This window comes from Theropithecus gelada, chromosome 16 (genome assembly GCF_003255815.1).
Source record: "Theropithecus gelada isolate Dixy chromosome 16, Tgel_1.0, whole genome shotgun sequence".
Lineage (NCBI taxonomy): Eukaryota > Metazoa > Chordata > Mammalia > Primates > Cercopithecidae > Theropithecus > Theropithecus gelada.
Window position 1 is genome coordinate 48,151,939 of NC_037684.1, and position 15,780 is coordinate 48,167,718.

At 55.9% G+C, this 15,780-nt stretch overlaps 1 protein-coding gene across 1 annotated transcript; it reads right to left on the minus strand.

Annotated features, from left to right (window-relative positions):
* Positions 1-773: 773 nt before the first annotated feature.
* Positions 774-11,204, minus strand: FDXR (ferredoxin reductase). The gene is given in 14 exon segments (XM_025361803.1): positions 774-1,223; positions 1,354-1,524; positions 2,173-2,344; positions 2,427-2,626; positions 2,759-2,843; positions 3,097-3,204; positions 4,009-4,110; positions 4,425-4,538; positions 4,743-4,865; positions 5,081-5,173; positions 10,264-10,335; positions 10,426-10,511; positions 10,514-10,543; positions 11,095-11,204. Coding segments are annotated over 14 exon segments (1,566 nt in total). The 5' UTR covers positions 11,174-11,204; the 3' UTR covers positions 774-1,092.
* Between the last annotated feature and the right edge of the window lie 4,576 nt (positions 11,205-15,780).

A 15,780-nucleotide genomic window follows, 5' to 3' on the forward strand; every position in this document is an offset into this window, starting at 1 on the left:
GGAGCTTTCACCGCCGCCCGCGAGGGCCCGCCCCGCCGGGGCCCGTCGCCTCCGCCCCGGCTCGGCCCGGCCAGCCGCCCCTCGATGCCCCTCCCGCCGCAGGCCCGGGTCCCTCTCTCCTCTCCGGGACCGCGTCCCCAGACCCGACACTCGGGGCAAGTGCGCCTCGGAGGAAACGCCAGCCTGCCTGGAACCTGGGTTTGAGCCCGCAGCTCACAAGTGTGTGACCTTGGGCTAATTTTGAGGACCCCTCAGTTTATAAAGCGAGGCAGCATCTTGGGGGCTGCCATGAAAGGGAGTGACCACTCTCCGGACACTGCAAACCCCTAGGGAGATTGAGGCACTATTTTTAAAGGCCCGTGGGTCTGACTGGAAACAGAGGCAGGAAGGTTTTGGGAGCCAAAGAATGGGCCCCGGGCTAGACTCGCCTGGGGCACCCAGAGGTACAGGGGACAAGCTGCTGCTCAGTCCCCCTGCTCCCATTTCTTCTCTTCTGTTTTGATTGTACTGAGGTCTCACCAGGGAGGGGGGGTCCCGGTCCCAGGCAGCCCTAGTGTGGACAGAAGACAGGCAACCCGCAGCCACAGCAGAGCCGAGCGGAGAAAGGAAAGGTGTCTATGCCAGGCCTGGCTGCCGAGCCCCATCAAGCCCCCGAAAGGCCCCGGAGCAGGGAGCCGTCTCTGCAGCGCCACCTGGTGACGGTAGGGGAGCTATGGCCAGAAGGTGACCCCCGACCCCAACCCTTCCAAAAAAAGTCCCCCATTAACCATGGCTTTTGGTTGCAGCTGTTTTATTTCCAGCATGTTCCCAACCTGGTGACCCTCCACAGTCCAGCAGTAGAGAGGTGGGTAAGGAGTTAGGTCGGCCCGCACCTCCACCTGTCCCTAAGGTTACCTCGGTTGCTGAAAGCTAAACCCTTGGGCGCAAGGGCGACCTTCCCTAGGAGGGAGGAGACGCTGGAATAGCAGCCAAGCCTCCAAGCCACAGCCGGCTGGGATCAGCAGAGGTTGCAAAGTCCCACTCAGACGGATGGAGCCCTTCCCCTCCCAGCATTCATCCCTTCCCTGCCAGGGGCAGGGGCTGGGGCTGGGCTCAGTGCCCCAGCAGGCGTAGCATCTCTTGAGGATCCACCAGCTTCTCCCTGGGCTTCCCTGTGCCCTGGCCCCGGGCCACCTCCTCGGCATCTAGCTTCTCCCAGTCTGAGAAAGAGACTGGCCGGACCCCTGAAGCAGAGGGGAGATTCTTAACACCTCCTCCTTCACCCCTCTCAGAACAAGCCCCTCCCAAAGAGTGAGGCCCCAGAGAAGGACCACCCCACCCCACCTCCCAGGACCTCAGCATCGGGGCCCAGACCTCGGCTGCTGAGCAGGGCCTGGATGGCGGCGTAGCCAGGCCTGGGGCCCGAGGGGAGCAGCCCAGCCTTCAGGTCCTGCAGCAACATCTGGCCAGTGAGGAAGCTGTCAGTCATGGTTGTGGCTATGACACCTGTAGGTCCTCTCTTCACCCAGCCGCTGCAGTAGAGGCCTGAGAGGGGGTAACAAAAGGGGAAGGAAGGGAGGTGGCTGGATACCACCCTGGCCATCCTGTGCCCACAATCTATACCATGTGCACGCACACAGACACCCCACGCCTCTCGGCAGACTGTCGGCTGAGCCCGCTGTGGCCACTGGTCCACTGCCCTGGATTCTTCTCACCCTGTTTTTACCAGGCTGACCCCCTTATACCTCTGTGTCTCTATAGATGAGGGGATCCCTAAGCTTAGGAGCTGAGGCTTGCTCCCCTGCAGTTTCAGTAGGCCCTTGGTAAATGTTTACCAAGTGAATTAATCACTAGATAGGTATGTGGGCCCTTAGTAAAGCTGGAAGCTCCCTGAGGACACAGGTTGCCTTATTAATCTCCAATCCCAGCACTAAGCACAGGGCCTAGCCCAGAACAGACCTCAGTAAATGTCTGTTGAATGACTTAATGACCCGACATATGGCCCATATGTCCTAGCTAGACTGGAACTTCTCTCAGGGCCAAGAGCAGGGTGGTACTGGGTCCTGGAGAGGGCCTGCCCCACAGAAGCTTCTCAGTGCATGTTGCTAGATGAATGAACGTGTGGCCCCAGGAGATACCAGCTTCTCGGCCTCTCACCATAATTCAGCACCCAGCCTCCTCACACCCTCTCACCTGGCACATCCATAACCCGGCCCTCCACATTGGGGATGACCCCAAGCTTGGAGTCAAAGGGCACGCTTGGGTCCACAGGACGGCTCTTATACCCAACGCTGCTGAGCACCAGCCCACAAGGGAGGTCTTCCATGTCTCCCGTGGGCACTGCACGGGTGGCCTCACCGACACCCTGTTGGGGAGAGTGTGGGCAACACCAGGCTGGGGTGGCAGAGGCCTGGGAAGGGGGTGTCTTTGGGAAACGTGAAACTCACCTCCAGTCTAGTGACTGCCAGGCGGACACCTGCCGCCCGCCGCCCATCTGGTGAGGGCAGCACCTGCTGGGGGCTTCGGAAAAAGCGGAGGCCCCAGGCACGGGAGGCTGATGCCCGGCGGGCAGCCTCCTCCGGCCCTGGCTTCTCCGTGGCCGTTCGAAGCAGCAGTTCCGTCAGCCGCTTCCTTGGGCGGGGGACCTCTGTTGGCAACGTAGAATGTCTCCAGGCTGTCCCTGGGCCGCAGCCCTCTCCCTGCACACCCTTCCCCAGTCCCTGTCTGACCTAGGCCACCCTCCCCCTAGTATTTGGGGGGCCAGGCCAGGGTCCCTCACCCTTGATCTTGTCCTGGAGGCCCAAGAAATCCGCAGGATCCAAAATGGGCCGCGCTCCCGGTAACTGAATCATCTCCCGAAGCTCCTTGAAGATGGGGACAGGGAAGGGGGAGGAGGTCAGGCCCGGGACACAGTCCACCTCACTCCACCCCAGGGTCCAGCCCAGGCAGGAGAGACCTCCCCTCTTCCCTGAAGGCACAGGGCCCCCGGGGCCCTGGCTGCTCCCCTTCTTCCATCCCAGGCAGCAGCTACTCCCAGGGGCTCTGCCCCACCCCTGCTCCTTAAGGAGAGGCCCCCTCCACTTGGAACCCTGGCTCCTCCCACTCTGGCCCCAGCACCTTAATGGTGAAGGCCACTTGCAGGGGTCCACGCCGGCCCACTAGCCACACTGTCTTCACTCGACTCTGCCTCAGTACACCCAGGGCTGCCTTCGTGATGTCCGTTCTCTGGCACAAAAGGAGGGCCTTGGAGTCATCAGACTCTGACCCAGGAAAGGGCACTCTCCATTTGGTCATGTCCCCACCGTGGGCCATAAGGCTGGCGGCCCAAAATTGCACCACTGCTCCCCCCTGGTGGCCAGATGGAGCATTGCTGCCAACTCTGCAAATGGCTCCAACTAATAGCACACCAGACCCACACGGTCATTCAACAAGTATTCACTGGGCCTCTACCATGTGCTCCCCGACATGCGAAGAGCTTGGAGGAGCAGGGGTGGTCAATGGTGAGCAAAAGAGACAAGGAGCAGACCCTCACAGAGCTTCGGATCTGCTGGGGAGATAAATACTCATCAAATACTCATCAATGTGTGTAAAATTGCCGTGGCGATAACAGGCTGTGAAACAGAAGCAGACGGGGCCATGGGAGGAGGCATGATGGGGGAGTGGACCAATTCAGGGACGTTCTGGTGGAAAGGACAACTGAGCCAAGATCTCAAAGGTGAACTTTAGCTGTTAACTGGTGGGAGGTGAGTGGGGATGATCCAAGCAGGGGATGGTGTGAGCAAGGGTCCTGTGGCATACTGAAGAATAAGAGAAAAACGCCACTGAGCTGGAGTGCAGAAAGTGAAGGGAAAATGGTCGAAGAGGAAGCTCATGGCACTGCCCTTCAGAGGGCCTCTGCCTGGGCACCACAGGGAAACAGAGGCACTGAGTCCAGCTTGGAGAGGTGAGGCCTGAACCCTGCAGACAAGGGCACTCTCTCCTCAGGGTGACTCCACCTCCACGCCCCCCCAGCCCCGACCTAACACTCACCTCCAGGTGCTCAGGTGGGGTCAGTAGGATGCGGGCCACATCCAGAGCCACGTTCCCCTGCCCCAGAATCACGGCTGTGTCACAGCTCAAGTCTGGCTCCAGCTGGAGGGGAAAGGTCTCGATAGGGTCCCCCGGCCTTGCTCCACTCAGCTCATCTCAGTCTGCAGGTGCCTCACGCCTGGTCCCCACTGTGCCCTGGGGCTTCCCCACACTGGTAAAGTCCACAACTCTGGTCCCTCCTCCCCCACCTGGACCCAGCTCTCCCCCAAGGTCCTCCACAGCTGGCCTCCCACCTCAGTCAGCATGAGGTCACATCTCGCCATTGAATGGCAGCTCCCTCCCTCTTTCCCCAGGGCTGGCATTAAAAGGCTGAGGGGCGGGGAGGAAGAGGCAGCAGGCATGCTCCCCAAACTCACCTCCCGGTTCTCAGGAAGCCCGTTGTACCAGCCCACGAAGGCCCGGGCGGAGCACACACCTGGCAGCTCCTCACCAGGAATTTCCAGGGCCCGATGGTCCTCTGCCCCGTAGCTCTGATGAAAGATGGCAGGCCCGAGACCCACAGCCCTCAACACCAGCACTGATGGGCCGGGCAGCCCCCCAGGCTCCCAGTGGCCTCCTTCCAGCTTCTCCTCAGCAGCTTGCATCCTGGCCTCACCCCTGCTGCCTTCCACCCCCAGCCACCAGTCCCCTTCTGCAGCCCCTGCCTCCCCGACCTAGGGCCTAGCTGCACTCACCAGCACCACAGCATGGTAGGCCTCCCGCAGCTCCGGCACCGTCACGTCCCTGCCCACCTCCACGTTGCCCCAGAAGGCACAGCGGCCAGAGTGGGCCGTCTGGGTAAATGTGTTGATGACATTCTGCCAGGTCCCCCGGGAATGGGAGGGGTTAGAGGGTGAGGTAGCTCCAGGGTCCACGTCTGCACCACCCTCACCACTCTGTGTCCCCAGGATGAAAGCTGGGTGGCATCGGCACAGACAACATGAAGTCCTGTCATCCAGCCAGGGAGCCTCCCTGCCCTCCTCATCTTGACCAAAGCCTCCAAACCCCAGCCTCCAGGCCCACAGAGACCCACCTTCACCTCGGGGTGATCAGGCGCCACGCCAAAGCGCACCAGGCCAAAGGGCACGGGCTGCTTCTCGTAGATGTCCACGTGGGCCTGGGGGTGCTGCTGGGAACAGGGTGGCAGCTGGTGGGGCTGAGAGAGAGGCTGGGACCCCCCAGGTCCTCCCCTTCCCCAGACAGAGCAGGAGAGTTCAGGACTCTGGGCTGAGAACACAAGGTTTCCACCCTCTGCAAGGAAAAAGAGCACTCACTCCTCGCGGCGGCTCGCGCCTGTCAGCCCAGCACTGTGGGAGGCTGAGGCGGGTGGATCACCTGAGGTCAGGAGTTTGAGACCAGCCTGACCAACATGGTGAAACCCCGTCTCTACTAAAAACACAAAGATTAGCTGGGCATGGTAGTAGGCACCTGCTACTCAGGAGGCTGAGGCAGGAGAATCGCTTGAACCCGGGAGGCAGAGTTTGCAGTGAGCCAAGATCACGCAACTGTACTCCAGCCTGGGTGACAGAGCAAGACTCTGTCTCAAAAAAAAAAAGAAAAGAAAAGAAAAAAGGAGACGGCCAGCCCTTGGAGATGGGGAGAAATGTGGCCAGCTGAGGAGGCTGTGGCTTTCCCCAGGTGGCATTGTATCAGGGCGGCTTCTTGATCTTCTCAGGTCAAGCGCAACCCGCAGCCCTGGCCTCCAACCCTTCGACACTTGGGACCCTCAGGTCCCAGCCAGTCTGAGGACCTAAGGGCCACCCTCCAAATTCACAGGTGCCTTAGCTCTAGTGCCCAGGACCACGCTCTGGGAAAAGGGGAGCAGCAGGACAGGGAGGGGGCAGAGCTGGGGATTCATGGGGGAGAGAGGTGGAAATGGGCCTGCTCCCAGTCTTAGAGAGACAGTCTCAGGCAGTGGTTCTGTGCTGACCGCCTTCCCGGGGCACCTCGAGAGGCCATGTGGAAGGCACAGGGTCGGGGGTCCAGCAGGCAAGTCTGGTCTGGCTCTGCCACCAACCAGTCACATGATCCCAGCAAGTCTCAGGGCCTCCCCAGGTCTCAGTCTCCCCCTCTGCACACTAGGACAGATGACAGCTCCCTCTCACAGCTGCTGGGAAGCATCAGGAGGTCAGGGTGGTGGGACTCCGGGCCACAGGCCGGTTAGCAGTAAAGCAGTTAGGGGTGCTACGGCTGACACGCCCAGCCCCCCATCCTATCATAGGTCTTCACTATGACACCTCCAGCTTCACTGGGACTCAAGGCAAATAAGCCCCTGCCCATCAGTCTCCCTACCCACAACTAAGGCTCCCACCCACCTCCTCACCTTTGCTCAAATCCCCTCTTCCCCTCCACTCCCCTGCCTGCACCCAAGTCCACCCTCCCCCACCTCCTGCCTCTCTCCATCCCAGGCCAGCCACAGGGGGCTCCCCAAACCACCTCCCTCAAGGCCCACGATGTTGTACCCACAAAGCGCTCCCAGCTTGGAGTCAAACAGGTAGCCTTGGGTGCCAATCCCAGCTCCAGCACTAGCTGGCTTATGGCCTGGGCAAAGTTTCTTCTCTGTCCAAAACAAGAGCCCTGCGGCGTCCTGCTCAAGGTTAAATGAGTAATCAGGCAGCCCGGGGTGCAACCTACTCTGAGTGTTCAATCAAGAAGGGAGCTATCATTACTATTCTGTTGTTGTATGTCACTGCCTTGCTCAAAAATCTTCGCTGGGGCCCAGTGCCACAGCATAAAGTTCAAACTGCTCGGCCTGGAGGTCAACACCTCACCCAACCGACCTCTCTATCCTTATCTTCCATTCTTTCCTGTGACGGATCCTTCACTCTGGGTCACGTTGTCCTCTCCAGGGCCACCTCCGGAACACTAAGTCTGCCAGATATTCTTACCCTTATCTCTCGTGGCTGACCTCATCTTCCAGGTTTCCTTCCTTCCTCCCTCCCTCCCTCCCTCCCGTCCCTCTAGCTGCTCCCCGCTAACAAGGACATTCTCTGAGGTTCTTCCGATGTGGCCCCCCTTCCTCCTCCCTGGGGATTTAACCCACTCCCTCCTGCAACCCCAAATTCCCTTTAACTTGCTGATGACTTTCTACTCTCTCTCTCTCCTGCCGAGACATCTTCCCAAGCTCCAAACCTGAGACCCCTGGATGTCCCACCCCAGACATCTCAAATCCATCCAGATTTAAGCCAAGTCCCCTTGCCCCAAACTGCTCCCCTTCTGCTCCTGTTCCCTCGACCCCATCCACTCAGGGCCCAAGCTGGAACGTGGGGCTCCTCCCTGACCCCCCGCCTGATCCCATCAATCCCCTATCCTCCCAGTCCTCTTCCTCATTACCACTCCAGCAGCTCCCCACTGCTCTCTGGCCACCAGCCCTGCCTGGACCTACCCTGCTGGCAGAGGGGCATCCTGAAGGAAATCAGCACCCTGAAAACTCTCCAGTGAAGCCAACCACCTACAGCAGTGGGCACAGGAATCCTTCAGGGTGTTCAACATTGCTGACTCTTGGGCCCAGCCACAGAGTTTGATTAGGTCCGAGCTAGGCCCAGAAATGTGTATTTTGATAAGATGTCCCAGGAGACTCTGATGGGGGAAGAGGAGGCAGCTGTGGACACCTCCCAGCGAAACCTGCCTCCAGAGCCTGGTCAGTGGCTTCCAAGCCCCCCAGGATCTGGGTCCTACCTACCTCTCAGCCTCGGCTCTCACCTCCTCATTCCTTACTGCACACACACACCTTCCAGAACTTGCCCTTTCCCCAGAGGGCCATTCTCTTCCTCTTTGTTCACACGGTTTTCTGTGCCTGGGACACTCCTGCCATTGTCCCCCAACCTGACATCTACTGCCCTTCAGACTGCAATGGGGACATCTCTTCCTCCAGACTGGGCATGGACCCCCTCCCTGCACCCCAGTCTCTGTGCTTACAGCCGTCAGAGCCCTAAAATACCCTGTAAATTATCCACCGGTCCCCCCGACATTCGAATGTCAGGTCCTCGAGCACAGGGACGTCTGTCCTGCTCACCCCCATGTTCCCAGTGAAGCCTGTGCCCAGAACATGTTACGTCCAGTAAATGGTTACTGAATGGACGAACATGGATGGCCTCGCATGGAGCTGCCTTCGCTGAGACCCCAGTGCCGTCCCTGCTCCGCAGTGGAAGCTTGGACAACCTCACTCAGCCCTGGCATCCTTACCTGTGAAGCAAGAGGCATGACACCTGCTTGGCAGGTTGTCATGAGGATGCTACGAGATGCTGTGCTCAGTGCCTGACTCAAGCTAAGTGCCACTGTCCCAAACGTGCTGCACGTGGTCCTGTCTTAGGAGCACAGCCAGTAGCTTGGAGCTCCCTGTGGGCAAAGATCAGCCCAAGGATCAGAACAAGGGTTGTAACTGGCCTGAGCCCCTCCCCATCCCATTCCACAAGGAAAGCATGCACGTGTCTGCCAGCTGAGTACAGTCGTGCCAAGAACGCTGCCTGGCCGGGCGCGGGGACTCATGCCTGTAATCTCAGCACTTTGGGAGGCCAAGGTCAGGAGTTCAAAACCAGCCTGATCAACATGGTGAAACCCTGTCTCAACTAAAAATACAAAAATTAGCTGGATGTGGTGGTGTGCACCTGTAACCCCGTTACTCAGGAGGCTGAGGCAGGAGAATCGCTTGAACCTGGGAGGTGGAGGTTGAAGTGAGCTGAGATTATGCCACTGAACTCCAGCCTGGGTGACAGAGCCAGACTCCATCTCAAAAAAAAAAAAAAAAAGAGCACTGCCTGGAAGGCTTACTCTCCCCGCTTCCAAAATTTCAGGCTCAGCTAACAAAATGTCCCTTATACGAAGCCCTTCAGCGCCTCTCCAGCCCCTGTGTGCTCCCTGATTTCCATCCCAGAGCCCAGGCTGTCCTCCCTCCCACATGGCAGCATGCCCATGGCCTTGCATTCCAGGATGACTCCCCACATGTGGGAGGCCCTCGCCAAAGCCCTTGGTCTGCTTTGCAGCTCAAATGCACTCTCTCTTTTTTTTTTTTTTTTTTTTTTTGAGACAGGGTCTTTCTCTGTCGCCCAGGCTGGAGGTGGCTCAATGCCACCTCCACCTCCTGGGTTCAAGCGATCCTCCAGACTCAGCCTCCTAAGTACCTGGGACTACACACATGTGCCACCACACGTGGCCAAATTTTGTATTTTTAGTAGAGATGGGGGTTTCACCATGTTGGCCAGGCTTGTCTCAAACTCCTGACCTCACGTGATCCACCTGCCTCGGCCTCCCAAAGTGCTGGGATTACAGGCATGAGCCACCTGGGCTTCCGGCCCAGGAAACAGTTTCTGATTGACCCCACCTGCCTCGGCTCACGCTGCCCACACTATTGTAATTAGCTCTTTCAGCTGTGTTGCCTGGGAAGCATGCATGGGTCACTTTTCAGCAGAGTGATCAGCTCATCCCGGTTTCCCAAGAACCTTCAGCTAGCGCTGAAGTCCCTTGTCCTAGGCAATCCAGGCCAGTTGGTCACCCTACATTTCGTGTGTGTGTTTGTGTATAATTAAGATATTTATCCTTTCTCCTATCTCCACGGACACTCCAAGCCTCTCCAAAGCTAGGCAATTGTCTCATGTCTGAGTTAACCTGGGTATCCCTTCTCTACTCTGTCCCAAAGTCTGATGTGCAGTCTCAAGTATAACCTGTAGACTTAGCTTGGGGCCCTTCCTGCCAAGGCGGACGCTGAAAGCCTTGAGATCCTGGCCTTCACAGGGAAAGGGAGAGGGGCAGAGGGCAGGCTGAAATAACAGAATGGCATGGAGGACTGGAGCTATGGGTGAGGAGGGCATCGCAAGGCAGGTAAAGTTACAGAAAGCAGAGGAGGTGGGTAGCCTCGAGATGCAGGATGTTTGGGACAGAGTGAAGACAGAGGAGAAAGGAGGGAAGATAAAGGAGAGCAAAGTCATTTTGCAGGTCTACATAAACCCCCTGGAGTGCTTGGCCAGGGAGGCAAAGCTGACTACCTGCCACTGACCACTCACCACCAATGTGTGTTTTATACCTCTCTCACACTGAGGACATGAGGGGAGGGGAGCCTCAGGTGTAGGTGAGGAAGCACGTGGGAAGTATCCAGGCCAGATGGCTGGGAGCCCCTTCCCCATCAGGTATCCAGGAGTGCTCTTAAAACCCAAAGAGGGTGAGCCTTGCCCTTAGGACTGGAGCAGCAGGTGAATGATGGACTATGAGTAAGTGGTTTACCTTTAGCAGGTGTTGGGCTGTGTAGAAGCCAGCAGGGCCACTGCCCACCACACAGATCTGAGGGGTCTTCTCCTGTGTGGATAAATGGTGGCGGAAGCCTGGGGCCAGGCAGAGGAGAGGGAAAAGGTCAAAATTAACTTCTCTCCTCAGTCCCAAACCAACCTGAATATCCAACGGAAGCTGGAACTTCCCAAGCTTCACCCTCACCTGCATCCTCCTTCTCTTGTTCCTCAAGGCTGTGGCATTTGAGGGTCTCTTACTTCATCTGAACCCCCAAAGGCTGTGTGTTCATCCAGAGCCTCACATCTCACCCATGAACCTACTACACCACTGCCAATGGCCTGCCCAATAACACTTCATTCCCTGTCCAATCCGCTGGAATCCCACATCCTTCCAACGGCCTCCACATCATCCCAATCTCGCCCCCGTGGGTCTCCCCACAGTGTCCCTCCTCTAACCCCTCTCTCTCTCCACAAAACGCTATATTGCCCATATAGACCCGTCTTATTCCTACAGATCCCTGTTTCGACTCAGACTTCGCCTCTCGCCCCACAGACCTCCGTATCACTCCCCATTCACCCCGTCTCACACCTGTGGATCTCAAAGTCTCTCCTTTTCACCTTTGTTGACCTCTGTCTCTCACCCTAGGAGCCTCACATCTCACGCACAGATCTCCGCCCACCCCCGTACACTACCGCGATCTCGCTAGCAAGAAGACACTCCTTCAGTCTCATCCCTCTCCAGCCCTGCCCCAGCTCGGCTCCGACCCCTACTCAGCGCTCGCAGGCCTCCCCGCCCTCCCATCCAGCCCCAAAGGCGCCCTGCTCCTACTCGGGGTGCTCCCGGCGGGAGGCGGCCGGGTCCGAGGCCACGCCGACCAGCCCCACCAGCGCCAGCAGCGCGAAGCCATGGCTGGGAACAGCAACCTGCAAGCGGATCCGGTCCTGGCTACTGCCCCGCAGTGCAAGCCCGCCCCTGCCCGGGCCCGCCCACAAGCGAGGCCCTGCCCCTAACCCCGCCCCGCGCGCTCCGGGAAAGCAGAGCGTTGCGGCTCCACCCCTACTCTCAAGAGAATCCCGCCCCCAAAAGAGAGACCCGCCCTTAACTACGCCCCACCGTGGAAGCCCCGCCCCTCAGAGCATCCGGGGTATACGCGATTTAATATATTTCTCCCCAAGCCTAACCTTCCCCCCAAATCCCGGAAGCCTAGAAGACAGCGAATCTCCATTGCTGTTTCAGTCTTTTCCCAAGGAAATAACCAATTAGAAAGGAGCCTATTTTACTTAGCCGCGCCCCTCTCGGGAGGCTCTCGTCGCTCGCTGATGACGCATACGCCCGTGCCATTTGATAGCGAATCCTCCCGCGTGACTTCGTTCCAGCCGATCATTAGTCCGGCTCCAAGCCGGCCTTCCCGCCTTTGGGAAATAACCCGAGTGCGGAAGTCCGGAACAAGGGAGCTCCCGTGCGGAACCCAGCAGCTTCGTTCTTGGACCCCGGGTGTTGTGCCGAGGTAATCCCTCAAATCCCTGTCTTTGTCGGGCCAGGGAGAATATTAAACCCTGGAAAGCTCGTCCCACCTCACCTCCTTTCCCATTACATAGGTGAAGAAAAGGGGGGCGTGGCAGTGTACTAGTACCTATGGTACTAAGTACAGAGCCTCCGACCCCCGTGCAGCCGTGTCGGGACCAGGGTTGAGGTACTCCCCTCGGGTTCAGAATTTAAGGGGGCTCCAAAACACTCAGTAATCAAGATAAATATAATACCGCAACGTTTTAAAAGGTCAAAATTAATGCAACAAGTCTATGACCAAAATATTTTTTAAAATCAGAACAGGATCCGTAGTCACAGCTGACCCAATAAACCTAATCCCTCTTCCTTTTCCCCATGGGCCTTCTTGTCAACCATTACTTCCTTGGAGAAGCCTTTTCTCTGACCCGTCCCCTCCCAAGTTCCAAGGAGTTAAAGCTTCTCATTCCACAGCATCCGACCTTTCCGCATCATGACTTACTACACTGTCGTTTTTAACGAGATTTTAAATTCAAGAATAACATACAGAAAAGTGCACAAATCGTAAGTGTACAACTTGACAATATATCACAAGGTGTAACCATATAACCACCACCCAGATCAAGAAATAAAGCATGGCCAATATCCCAGTAGTCCTCTGTGCCCTTACTGGTCACTTCCCCTCTCGCCCACTGGTAAGTAAATACTGTTCTGCTTTCTAATAGGTCCTGTGTTTTATGCCTGTCCCACTAGACCAGGAGTAGGCAAACATATAGATTGCAGGCCAAATACTGTCCACCAACATGTTTTGAATGACCAACAAGAATGGCTTTTACTGTTTTTGGTTTTTTTGAAGGTTTTGGGGTTTTGGGTTTTGGTTTTGATTTTTGAGACAGGGTCCCGCTCTGTCACCCAGGCTGGAGTGCAGTGGTGCCATCTCGGCTCACTGCAACCTGTGCTTCCTGGCTCAAGCAAGCCTCAGGCCTCGGCTTCCGGAGTGGCTGGGACCACAGGTGCCTGCCACCACACCTGGTTCATTTTTGAATTTTTTGTGAAAAATGGGATTTTGCCATGTCGCCCAGGCTGGTCTCGAACTCCTGAGCTCAAAGTGATCCTCCCACCTCAGCCTTGCAAAGTGCCAGGATTACAGGAGTGAGCCGCTGCACCCAGCTGGTTTTTACATTTTTAATGGTAAAAAATAAAATCGTGTGACGTGTAAAAATTACATGAAATTCAGACTTCGGTTTGAATAAAACTTTTTGTTGGAAGACATCCATGCTTCTTTACATATTGTCTATGGCTATATTTGTGCTTTGACGGCACAATTGAGTAGTTGTAACAGAGATCATATGGTTCGCAAAGCCCCAGATACTTACTATCTGGTCCTTCACAGAGTTTGACCACCCCTGCACTAGACTATAAGCTCCACGAAGATGGGGACCCAATCTCATTAGCTCTTACATCCCCAGGGCTTCACACACTGGCTGGCACATAATGGAAATTCATACAATCGAAAAGTATATGTAGGGCTCCCCATCTAGAGGCAGTATATCTGGTGGTGAAGAGGATGGATTCTAGAGTCAGACAACACTAGGTTTGAATCCCTCTTCCTCCACTTACTAGCTATATAACGTTGAGAAATTTAATCTCTCCAGGACTTTTTTTCACCATCTGTAACATTCGGGGGAAATATGAACAGCGGCAATTTGTTGTAGACATTAAAATCAGGTGATGTAGCTAAAGACAACTTCCATAAATGCTAGATAAACATTAGCTATTATCATCGTCATCCATATGTATTATGACTGTCTCCCATATGTCTCTATAGATTAGACCTTAGGCCTCTGCAGAGACCTGGATATACTTCATTCACTCCTGTCACCTCCCTCACCTCTCAGGCCCCAGAAATTCCCAGCCCACATCCTAAGCGAAACAGAAAATGGAGCCTCAAAGCAATCGAGTGACTTGTTCCCAGGATACTCATGGTACAGCCAGATCTGGCACCAGGGCCTGCAGCTGCTGCCCATACCCCAGTCAAGTCAAGATCAATAACAGTGAGTCATTGGTTATGTATTTGGATGGTTTTCATTATGAGCCAGGACTGTGCAACTGGGGCCTTTTCTGCCACTGCATTTCTCAGATGGAGAATTAGCGGTTTGATTAATTACACCCCTAGACCTCAAGGCCATTTCTAAGCTGCTAATGCATTTCCAAGGAGCAGCAATAACATATAGCAAAGCGGTGGGCTGGGGAGCCGCCAAGCCTGCCTCGTGCCAAGAGGGCTGCCTGGATCCAAAATTCCAGTCTATCAGTCAGCCTTCTAGCAGGAAACAGATGGCACACTCAAAAGGGGTGATTGAGGACAGTTTAATGAAGGAGTTTGTATACAGAGGTATGAGCAGGGTGAAGGGAATGGAGAAGCACCCCAGGCTAGCAACAGCTGGAAGCCACTACTACCACAAGCCTGGAGGGAGCTGTTTCAGACTGTTTAGGAACTAGTGGGAGCCTGTAGCTATGGAAAAGGGCGTCTAAAGGAGCTGCGGTCTTTGGTAAAGGAAGGTGTGGTGGAGATGAGTGGGGAGTGCACCTAAAGGAATCAATGGCCTCTCTGCAGCTGCCTAAGGCCACACCACAGAGGGGCTCTCCAACGGAACAGGGCTCAGGGAATGCCTGTGCCTGTAGCCACACCCCTCTGCCCATCCCACAGGCTCCCATTTGCCGGCAGTTTGTCTCTTTATCAGCAGGGTCAGCACGCCTTTCACCCCATCCAAGGCCTTCACTGAAAAACAAGGCAATTACGTGCTCAGAGAATGACTTGCATGTTCTCAACTGGGTTGACTTGGCAATGTCTGGAGACATTTTTGATTGTCACAACTTGAGTTCCCAGCATCTAGTAGGTAGAAACCAGTGATGCTGCTAAACATCCTATAATGCACAGGACAGCCCCCAACAACGCAGAATTGGCCAGATAAAATGTCAGTAGTGACCGAGCACGGTGGCTAATGCCTGTAATCCTAACACTTTGGGAGGTCGAGGTGGGCGGATTGCCTGAGCTCAGGAGTTCAAGACCAGCTTGGGCAACATGGTGAAACTCCATCTCTACTAAAATAACAAAAAATTAGCCGGGCATGGCTGCAGGCGCCTGTAGTCCCAGCTACTTGGGAGGTTGAGAATCGCTTGAACCCGGGAGGGGGAAGTTGCAGTGAGCTGAGATCGTGCCACTGCACTCCAGCCTGTGCATCACAGCAAGACTTCGTCTCCATTTAAAAAAAAAAAAAAAAGTCAATGGTGCCGAGGTGAGAGACCCTGTTTTCAACTAATGGGTCTGGCCTCCTTCTCTGTCTCTCTGTCAGCCTCCACCTGGGCACTTCCTGGCACCCTCCCAGTCCAGCCCCCAGCTGGGGCAGCTCCTGGCCCTCTCAATACTACCCACTGTAGGCTGAATCTCAGTGGTGTCCCCCAGCACCTTGGCCTCTTCCTCTGCCTGGCATTGGCAGTTCCCTTATATTCCCGCCTCATTCCCAGGCTGCAGACCATCCTTCCACAGCCCCGCCCAGCCCTGACTTCAGGCTCTTCTATCTGCACCCCACCCTCCTCCCATTCCTCTCTGAGGCCATCTGTCCTCCAGACCCTGTTCCCAGAACCCCCTCCAACCCCAGCCCCCTCCCACAAATTCTTCTCTCTCCCAGTGGATGATCCCCAGGTTCACCACTTCTAAACATCACAGAACAAAGCAAACTGTTTGAACTAGCCAAGGTCACATTCAAAGCTATTTATTCTTTTTTTTTTTTTTTTGCTTGTTCAATTTGTGTTGCTGTCTCTCTCTGTCGCCCAGGCTGGAGTGCAATGGTGCAATCTTGGCTCACTGCAACCTCCACCTCCCAGGTTCAAGCGATTCTCCTGCCTCAGCCTCCCCAGTAGCTGGGACTACAGGTGTCCGCCACCACACCCAGCTAAATTTTTGTATTTTTAGTAGAGACAAGGTTTCACCATATTGGCCAGGCTGGTTTC